Raw genomic sequence first — 10,255 nt, forward strand, 5'->3', positions numbered from 1 at the left:
CGCCGGATAACGGAAAATATATGTTGATAATGGCAAGATGAGGCTCAAACACCAATGGTCAATTACATTTTATGCCATAAATTCAGGCAGCACGCAAAACAAACAACAAGTCAAAAGAATTCACAACCATGTTAAGTATAAAAAGTAAGGTGTCAAGCATGCATTTCTTTTAATGCTAATTCAAACGCAATTTATAAAAACATGACTTTTTGGTGCTTCTGTCAAAACCACCTTGTAGAGCGAACATATTCCCGGAAAATAAGAACTTACTTATAGCCATGGCTAGCCGACTGCTGCGCTGCATCCTCATTCTAATCCTTGTCAGCATTACTGTCATCACGTACGTTTCCAAAGTAGGGATAATGGAAAATGTTGACTATTTTGCCAAGAGTCCTGAAAAGCAGTTAGTGGACAAAGCGATACGGCTGCGATCTTTTCAGGAGTCTATTGAAGATGGTGGTTTTGCCGTTCAAATTTTAGGAAACAGCAGTGGCAGCAAAAACGATATGCACACAACTTTTGATGAGAATTTAAATGTTGCAGATTCTATTGCGCTAATTAGAAACAGAAGAATTGATAAGGATGAGCTCCTGGGTAAGAACTTGTATTCTCTAAATAGTCGGCAAAATGAAATGATTAAACCAATCCTTAGCATCATTATTTCATTAGTCGACTATAAATATAAATATAAAGTTATAAGTTGTAACTTTATAGGGTTTTTTTCACAGATGACGGTCCAATGCAAAAATTGCTCTCAGAAATGTTGCTAGACTCGAAAAATATGGTAGCAAGGAAAGCAGTGCCATTGTTCTCAATTGATACCGAAATTCCCGTCCGAATGCCGATCGTAAAAACTATCTACCAGCCTGGTCACCTGGACAGTGAGATTGATATGGAAAGGATATGTCCCCGAGAAGGGTTATTCACAAAGTTGTTGGTTTTAATAACCTCATCACTTCGACACTCGGCTGCCAGAATGTCCATACGGCAGACATGGATGCACTACGGCAGCAGAAGGGACGTCGGCATGGCATTCGTCCTGGGTAAAAGCAAAAACAAGACGCTGAACAAGGTAATCGATCAGGAGGATTTTATGTACCAGGATCTGATAAGGGGGCACTTCATAGACTCGTACAACAATCTCACTCTGAAGACCATCTCTTTGCTGGAATGGGCTGATCTTCACTGTCCGAAGGCGAAGTACCTTCTCAAGACGGACGACGACATGTTCATCAATGTGCCGAAGTTGCTGACCCTCATGGACACGCTTAAAGCCAATAGATCGATCTACGGACGACGGGCTGAAAATTGGAAGCCCATACGAAACCGATGGTCGAAATATCACATATCCAACGCGCAATATGGTAAGAATACCTTTCCCTACTTCACCACCGGACCCGCTTACCTGCTCACTGGTGACATTGTTCACGCTCTGTATGCCCAATCGCTGAATACCGCTTTTTTGAAGCTGGAAGATGTCTTCACCACGGGCATCGTGGCTGAAAGTCTGGACATCCGGAGGGTAAACGTGCGCGAGATGGCCAACAGCCGCACGAAATTCGAGGCTTGCAATATCCGCGGAAAGATTACCATCCATATGGTACGGAATAGCGAACAGTTTGACTTGTGGAAGATGTTATTAGATGACACCATAAAGTGTGATCACAAGTAAAGAAAGCACCTTGTTACTTTTACAGTCTCACTTTTTTGGAAATAAAAATTATATAAACATCTTTTACAAACAAATAATTGTATACGGTCAACAGAATAATGAAAATAAAAGGATTTACAGCGCGCTGGTTGGCTGGTAGACATAGAAATCTTCATCCGCCGACTTGCTGACCCGTAGCTTGCCCTCTTTCTCCAACTTGCTTAGGTGGTGGTTCACATTGTAGGCGGCGGCGGGCCAGAGGTTTTCCGGTGTCTCCTTGTAGACCACCTTCACGACGTCCATAGCCTGCAAGCGTTCGTTGGGCCGCTGAACGAAGAACTGCAGGATTTGCTGCTCGCGCTGGTTGCGATGGTTAATGTAGTACTCAATCTTGCCAATCGGCTCCTCAATGACATTGCCGTGGCCTGGAAAGATACGCTGCGGCTTGATATCTAGTATCTTCTCCAGGCTTTTCATGTACTCAAATAGGTCCTCGAAGACTGCAGTGCCTTCGCCCAGGATGCAATCGCCGCTGAAGAGTGTGCCCTCGTTCATGGCCAGCACCACGTGATCGGTGGTGTGCCCGGGAGTGTGAACCACGCGCACATTCGCCCCCTCCGTGGTGAACTCTTGATTGTGTGCTAGCGGATGGAGTTTGATATCCGTCGGTATCTCGGGACACACATCTGGGGCATCTGTACGCCCGTACTTGAATACCCGGCAATCCTTGTCGGCCAATTTGGTACCCAGAATGCTCTTGACGCCGCCGACATGGTCGTGGTGCCAGTGTGTCAGCAGTATGGTGTCTATGGCGGCCTTTTCCTGCTGCAGCACATCTTCCAGATGAGCAATGTACTGGGGCACGTCTTCGTCGCCAGTGTCAATCAAGATTCTCCTTCTCCCGCTGCCGAGCAGGTACGTGTTGGTGCCCTGGAGCGTCATGGGGCTGGGATTACAGCCCAGTATCCGAATTACGGAGGAGGTGAGTCTGGTAACAGCCGGAATCAGCGCCATCTCTTCGTTCACGAAGTCTATGAAAGTGATAAGTAGCTTACGTATTCAGATTACTCTGCAGAATAAAGGTTGCGATAATGGTTGTATACTTGCATAAACTAAGGAGGAAAGTGAAACACTTAAGGAAGATAATATTAGGGTGAACTTTGGTCTTATCCAGAAAGGCGCTTTTGTATTGCTACAAATCAAACAGCTGTTGGTTTACAGTGATGTTAACCGTCATAGAGTGACCATAACATTTGATAACATGTCAGCTAGTTATCGACTTATCGAAAGAAAAACTTTTTTTAACTTATCGATGTTGTTTTACATCACTAATGTTGAGCTAATCGCGAACAAAATCGGTTTGGTTTTTGGAAGTGGGAGTAATGGTGTTCCCACAAAAAAGGAGGAAAAAATTGGAATATCTGCGGCCGCTGTAACGCAGCGAAGTGTGGAAAAGCCCTAAAAGTGTAATAAAGCCGCGTTTCATCAGCAGACTGCAATCGAAAATCCCAAAAAAAAAAAATCGAGGGCAACGCGAAATTAAATCAAAATCTCTGCTTTGCAGCAACAACAACAAATGGCTTCGCTTGCCAAGGTGTTAATGCTTATTTATTTATAAAACATGCCCCGCATGAGTAATGAAACGGGCTGGCGGTATTAAAATCGATTAATGCCGAAATACGCGCAAAACTAAAGCCAGAACCAGATAATTCCCCAAGGCACACGATTTCCGTGGTGGCGCCTGGGGTCCACCAACAACAACAAAAACAACAGCAAACACTAGGATAACACAAGCAACAACAGCAACGATAGCAATTCATCATCGTTAATTGTCAACAAAAGGCATATTTATTAACGTTAAATAAGCACTAAAAATAAGCAGGCAAGCAAGTAATTATGCTTGACCCTGGTCCAACAATAGCACCATCTCCAATTCCAGCGAACGAGGAAGAGAGACGCAGCTAAACCGCACTGGGAGGTAAGTTTATAATGAGTGTCTCTGGCTGCCCGGAGATTCGTGGATTTCGAAGGGGCACTAAGACTCGGCAACGCAACGATGACGGTGCGTTGCCTAGGGTTTTTGTTTAGTTGGTTTTTTCGGTATTTTATTAACACACATTTACGTCTGCTTAAGCAACCGACGAGCGCACATTTCCAAACTTCACGGCCGGACATTGCACCACCAGTGGGCCCAAGTCAAGTGGAGGTTTCATTAACGCCACCCAACCTCCACGGCAATGTCTTTCTCGTATCACTGGCTTAGACCCCAATAATGCTCGATTTCTAATCAAAACGTATCAATTTATTACCTCATTTATCGTTAATTGCTCGGAATTCCCCATTATTAGGCAGAGTCAAACGTATGATTATACATGCACCAGAAATGCGTTCCAAGAATTTAAATTTGTAAGATGTTTCCGCTTTCTCATTAATTTAAAATGTTGGGAGAACAAAAAAATGCGTTAGAAGAGTCATTTTTTTATCGCCCGACTTAAATTTGCATTTTAATGATTTGAGAGGAAGTTAAATGTCAAACGATCTCTCCTTCTACTGGTTTCACTGCAAGTCGAGAATCGCCTCAATGTGATTTAGCTCTTTGGTCAACTTAATGTCTCGAAAAATAATGAAACAGGGGTGTTAACTCTAAGCAGGCAAAAATGCAGCTTTTATTTGAATTTTTACGACTCTGCAGGCAACTCCTTGCCATTTCTATTGAAGACTTTCATTAGCACGATACAGAGTCCAGCTGAATCTTCCTGGTCGAAACTGTGATTGATAGTGGGCCGTTGGAGATGAAAATAGTTTCGAGACGCCCGAAAACCCGTTTGCCGTCTAACCGGCGATTATCTGCGGTTCATTGTACTTATTAGCAGAGTCGGGAGTGGGGCCACGAAAAAATATAACCGACCGCCAGCCGGATTGGAAGCTTGGATCCACTTCCGCTCACCACTCGCCGCGCGGACCCTCCAACTTCAGCAAAAGCTGAATCCGAGTTACACTTCATCAAATTACGCGCTCTCGTCAAATTTCACGGCTCTTTGGTAATTTCGCACACAATTACAAGGCACTAAAAGCAGCCAACTGCTAAAACATGTGGAACAATTTCAGTCGAAGTTCTTGAAATTGAACAATTATATGCCTAGTGAGTTATGGCAACTGGTGAGAACCGTTTATAAATTAAATTACGAACAGAATCCATAGTTTGTGCAGATAAAAAGTTTCTTTTTTACGCACGACTTCATAGAATGGAACTAAAGCATATTCAAAATATATTTAATGTTTATATCCCGCAAGGGAAATAAAAGTCTGATAGGAAGCGGGTCGCGATTATTACACAAATTCCATTTAAAGTGCATATATACCCTATACTTTTCGATTTATAAAGTGTAATTAGCCAATGCGAGTGAGTGATTCATCTCATTGCACAAGATAAGCCACACTTTCACTCTTGATTGAAAAACAAAGGGTTATCTCTTATCAATGCGCTGCACGTCACGCTACGGATCCAAATAGAAATAGAATTTCGCTCTACTCTGTGTACGTCCGTCCGTTTAGCTTCACGATAAGCCATAAACACGATACGACATTGTCGGATCTAGCCCCCAAAAAAATTCCATTGTGCCCGTACTCGTGGCTATTCTTTCCGGTTCCCGGGAGATAGTTAACCAAACCAGACCACCCATTTAACTAATAACCGTTCACTAGTAGACTTAATATTTGATGAAACTCTTTTAATTAAATGTCAGTGTATGCCTATCAGTATAGCACTATCTTAATAAAGAAATAATTCATTTTGCGGAATAGTAAATTTGTAGTGATTATAATTAATTGATAAGAACAAATTCGTAGAAGTTAGCGATTGTCTTATCAGCTTTGCATTTAACTCGGCAAGGTATTAACAAAAACGCTTGTGTTGCCTTTTATCTAATTTTTTTTATCAAGTATATTTTTTTTTCGTACTTTCTATTTGAAAATAGGATAAACAAAACGCAGACAGAACATTAATTCGATTGTGTTTAACCTTGCCGAATTACGACTTAAGGTGTTTCTTCACCTCCATAAGGCAGATAAGATAAGTTTCAAAAACCTGCTAATTGTTTGAAATAAGAGCGATTTTTAATCATAAGTAAAAGATAGCGAGTAAGTAGGTGGAGTTGCAGCAAAAATGCTTCGATCGTCATTTCCTGACAGTTATTAGATATCTAGATATCTAGACGCGTGTATACAAACGATTCTGGGCAAGAGAAGAAAACGACTTGCTTGATAGTTCTTATCAAAACAGCATGCACTAAAAGAATATTTCATCAGTATTTCAACGACGAAAACTGAAAACAATAGCATATTTGGAAGTAATAAGCAGAAGTTACTGTTTGTTGATTTATTTAGCTGTCCAGCAAAAATTCTGTGCAAATTAATAAATCACTTAAGTATTAGGTATATGACCATTCTCCGCTAGACAGCCAGATAAGATTTGTGTTAATAGGTTGATAGGAACTTGCTTATCGAATAACAATTAAGGTAGCACAGTTACCAATAGTGACGCATTGGGGATTTTCATTGACTATCCAAGACGGTTCGGGGCCGAATCGAAAGGTGCTGGAAGAGCTACGAGTGTCGATGTCCTGCTGTTGTATTGATTTTTATATCGAGCTGTTGAAAACTACTGCCACTATTTTTATAACGGCCCAGAGTATATAAATACTACTACTGATTCTAAGAAAGCCCTGAAATACCCAGATGAGATCGAACGATAAGAAATCTTATCGAACAGCCGGCCATGGAACACGAGTCAAGTGGTTCGTTCCCTGCCAGCTGGAGTAGGGTCTGTCCAGTGCTTGGATTTCTGTTTTGCCTCCGCTGGGGCTCTCTTGAGTTGCGGAATAGGGTCAAGACTGTTGTTGACTTGTTCAAGCGCATGCAAAGTAGGGACAGAGCCGAGGGCGATGTCGTGACGATTCTGGATGCTGTGCGTGTTCTCCTCTTTCTGGCAATTCATTAGCCCACGGAAACTTCCCAATTGCTTTCCAGTTCGTCACTCTCATTACCATACAAAAAGCAGCAAAGCCCTTCCCTTGTGGTTTCCCAAAATAAAATCACGCTGCCCCTTGAAATTTTCAGTTAAAAACTAGGCTTTGCCATTACTATATTTTTAAAAAATGTGCAAAAAACTAAATTAATCGTTAATTAATTTTAAGTGTTCTTTTGTAAACGGTTTGAAAAGTACATAAAAACGTTATCTTTCAGGTTAGTTAACTTCCACTTGCTCGCTCTCTTCACAAATATTTGCATTATTCCGCGCCAATGGTAACAAATGCAACAAAACCGAGTGTCTGGCCATACTCGACTTAAAAATACCATTCTATATTGGATAAGAATATATATTCGATTTAATTGTGAACTTTATTTTTTAACTGTTGCTTTATTATGACATAACCGCAGGACAGAAGTATGCTTTTATAATTAAAAACCTGAGACCCTTTATCGTAATATACTTTTCTATTGCTATAGTGCCACGCGTGAGATCACTTAACAAATGAACTGAGTCAGTTATTTACCTTTATTTCCGTTGTGCTCATTGCAGTTGCATCGCATTCGTCGTCGGACTTGCAAGCGTGCAGTTATCATCGTTATCATAATACTCACAAATTGAAGGCGAGGAGCGGAGTCGTCCAGACTGAAACTGAGACCTAGACTGACTGAGAGATTTGAGAGATTTAGCAAGTGCCACCATGGCGGCCGTGGGCAATCTGCACAACACGCGCATGCTACGCTTCTTTTTAGTCCTAATCGTGGTGATCCTCACCATTTTCATCTACGCATCGTACTCAACGACGAGCACCCTAACAGGCAACCATGTGCACCCCGCGGCATCTCCGCCACAGCAGCTGATTGGCGGTCATCCTGGGCGACAGTCGCTTGACCAAGTGCCACCCGCCAACAGCACGGATAAGGAGTACAATTCGCCCACCGGTGAAAGTTCGTCAAAGCAGCAAAGCGTATCCAGCAGACACTCGCAACAATCACCTTCGCAACCGGCGGAGATCCACAAGAAGCACCCGCAGCACCGGCTGCCCACCATCGACGAGGATGCTCTGCTCGACGGTGGGTCCGCGGGCGCCAGTCCCCAGGTGGGTGGCGCTGAGCAGACGCCCAATGTCATGGCGGATGAGCTGCTGGAGGAGCAGCAGTATGGCCAGAATGTTGATGGCATAACTGGTTAGTGGGTGCGCTAATGCTGCCTCGCTAATTAAGCTAATAATGTTTATTCCACAGGCAACATCAACAGCAGCACCAACAACAACAGTTCTGCTGACACTTTGGCTGTGAAACAATCGATTCCCGCCCAGTCACCACCACAACAACAGCTGCCCCAGTCGCAGGTGCAGCCAGGTCTCTCCGATGCGGACCTCCTTATACCCACATCCAATTTGCAAAAGTTTATTGAGAACGCCGATAGGATACTGAAAAACATCACATCGAACAGTAGCACGGGTAATTATTACGCCAATACTTATGGGGCGGTAGACCTTTGAGACCTATAAATCCAACTGAACAATATGAAATTCGAATTGATCCTCTTTTTGTTTACCTTATTCCGACTTGCATAATCATTTCCTTGAGCTGTTTTGTTTTATTCAAGTAAAGCCCCTCCGAAAACAAACATTTGATCAGACAAAGACACGCTGGCGGCACACCCATTTGTTTAACTGCACGGCAATGGGGAGTGAAATGCGCAGTCCTCGTATTTGGCCAGGTTTCGTGTTTCATTATGAAAGCGCTGTATACATCACGTATTGTTTCATACTATTGGATTACTGTCGAACAGATGTTTACGGGACGGACTAGAATTCGCTTGAGTGTTTGTTTGTATTTCAATTAATGGTGTGGTTTCTCGTTCCAAATAAAGGCAATCAATCGGATATGGCGCAACTGAACTCAGTGGACGGCAAACTGGAAGTCTCGGGTGTTGGGTCCGAAAAGCAGGAACCGGAATCCAAGGTGATACAGGAAATTAAGGAAGCCAAGAAAGAGGCGGCAGCTCCGCAGCCAAAATCCGCAAAACCACCTCCGTCACCTGCGAAAATTATAAAAGGCAAGAGCGTGGTGCCAATTCCTCCTGTTGATCCCTCGAAGGGAGTGGCCACAGAGACGCTCTATGAGCCCGGTCACCTGGATGAGGAGATCGATGCGGAGCGCATATGTCCAAAGGGCGGAGAGTTTATTAAGCTCCTGGTTCTCATTAGCTCAGCGATGTCTCATGATGCAGCCCGCATGTCCATCAGGCAGACATGGATGCATTACGGAACGAGAAGGGACGTGGGCATGGCATTTGTCCTAGGACGTGGCACCAATGAAACCATAAACAAAGCTCTTACCCAGGAGAACTTCATCTATGGGGATCTGATACGGGGAAACTTCATAGACTCGTACAACAATCTTACCCTCAAAACGATATCGACGCTGGAGTGGGCAGATGTGCATTGCTCGAAGGCAAAGTACATTCTCAAGACGGACGACGACATGTTCATCAATGTGCCCAAGCTGCTGACCTTCCTGGACAAGCACAAAGACAAGCGAACCATATACGGTCGCCTGGCCAAAAAGTGGAAACCGATTCGCAATAAGAAGTCCAAATACTATGTATCCGTCGACCAGTTCGCGGCGGGAGTCTTCCCGTCCTTCACCACTGGACCCGCCTACGTTCTCACCGGAGACATTGTGCACGAACTCTACTTGCGATCTCTGAAGACCGTTTATCTGAAGCTGGAGGACGTGTTCACCACGGGCATAGTCGCCAAGAGCCTTAATGTAAAGCGGGTGCAGGCGAACGAGTTCGTCAACCGACGCATCTCATTCAACCCGTGCAACATCCGCAACGCAATCAGCGTGCACATGATCAAGTCGAACGAACAATTCGATTTGTGGAAAAAGCTGCTGGATCAGACCACCAAGTGTAAATAGTATTTTAAGTTTAGAGTGTAGTTTTCCGGTATGAAGAACACAGTGTGGTCTTTCGAGAAAAAAGGGCAAACATATATGTAATATGGTAGGAGTAGAGAATGATTAGCAAAGGCAGCTACATACATATATAGGATTATAAAATTAGCCTAGTCTAAGTCCTAGAAATATCACAAATTTTGTTGTCGGTCTCTGCATCTGCCTACATGCATGCGATCCAACAACGATTCGAGTACATTTTAAAAAATCTGTAGTTTAATTTTAGCATTCTGAATGCCATTATTTAAATGATAATTACTGAGCGATAACTGTGGTTATATATTAACACTAAATACATTAATGTATATGGAGAGAATCATAAAGTGCCTTTTTATTTTAAACAGCTCCTTATGGTGGGGGCTTGGAGCTTTTTCATTTATCAATTAAAAAAATATAGCAAAATTATTGCTATTACCTTCATTAAGAATCTATTAATAAATCAATATTTAGTTTGAAATAGTAAACAAACACTGGGACACTTCCTCAAAATCGAAATCGTACGAAGTGTTCGACGAAATCGCGGTAAAATTGAAACAAAATTTTTTGAATTTTTCATCGTTCCGTTTTGTTGCTCTGAATGTTGGTATTATTCAGTACTTCTTTCGC

At 42.9% G+C, this 10,255-nt stretch overlaps 3 protein-coding genes across 4 annotated transcripts; 2 read left to right on the forward strand and 1 right to left on the reverse strand.

Annotated features, from left to right (window-relative positions):
- Positions 1 to 23: 23 nt before the first annotated feature.
- On the forward strand, positions 24 to 1,772 carry LOC122611671 (beta-1,3-galactosyltransferase 5). Its single transcript, XM_043784928.1, has 2 exons — positions 24 to 594; positions 729 to 1,772. Exons 1-2 carry the CDS (start codon positions 279 to 281, stop codon positions 1,670 to 1,672), a joined length of 1,260 nt encoding a protein of 419 aa, XP_043640863.1. The 5' UTR covers positions 24 to 278; the 3' UTR covers positions 1,673 to 1,772.
- On the reverse strand, positions 1,690 to 2,899 carry LOC122611672 (beta-lactamase-like protein 2 homolog). 2 transcript variants are annotated; one of them, XM_043784929.1, is made up of 2 exons: positions 2,759 to 2,899; positions 1,690 to 2,682 (listed from the first exon to the last, which is right to left on the reverse strand). In XM_043784929.1, the coding sequence occupies exon 2, from the start codon at positions 2,663 to 2,665 to the stop codon at positions 1,787 to 1,789; it is 879 nt and encodes a 292-aa protein (XP_043640864.1). In that variant the 5' UTR covers positions 2,666 to 2,682; positions 2,759 to 2,899; the 3' UTR covers positions 1,690 to 1,786. The 2 variants fall into 2 exon arrangements, with proteins under 2 accessions (XP_043640864.1, XP_043640865.1); XM_043784930.1 differs by having other exon boundaries at positions 2,755 to 2,884.
- An 82-nt stretch (positions 2,900 to 2,981) lies between these two features.
- On the forward strand, positions 2,982 to 9,956 carry LOC122611670 (UDP-GlcNAc:betaGal beta-1,3-N-acetylglucosaminyltransferase 9). The gene is made up of 4 exons (XM_043784927.1): positions 2,982 to 3,629; positions 7,233 to 7,867; positions 7,925 to 8,143; positions 8,559 to 9,956. Exons 2-4 carry the CDS (start codon positions 7,381 to 7,383, stop codon positions 9,611 to 9,613), a joined length of 1,761 nt encoding a protein of 586 aa, XP_043640862.1. The 5' UTR covers positions 2,982 to 3,629; positions 7,233 to 7,380; the 3' UTR covers positions 9,614 to 9,956.
- Positions 9,957 to 10,255: the final 299 nt, after the last annotated feature.

This window comes from Drosophila teissieri, chromosome 2L (genome assembly GCF_016746235.2).
Source record: "Drosophila teissieri strain GT53w chromosome 2L, Prin_Dtei_1.1, whole genome shotgun sequence".
In the NCBI taxonomy this organism is placed as follows: Eukaryota; Metazoa; Arthropoda; class Insecta; order Diptera; family Drosophilidae; genus Drosophila; species Drosophila teissieri.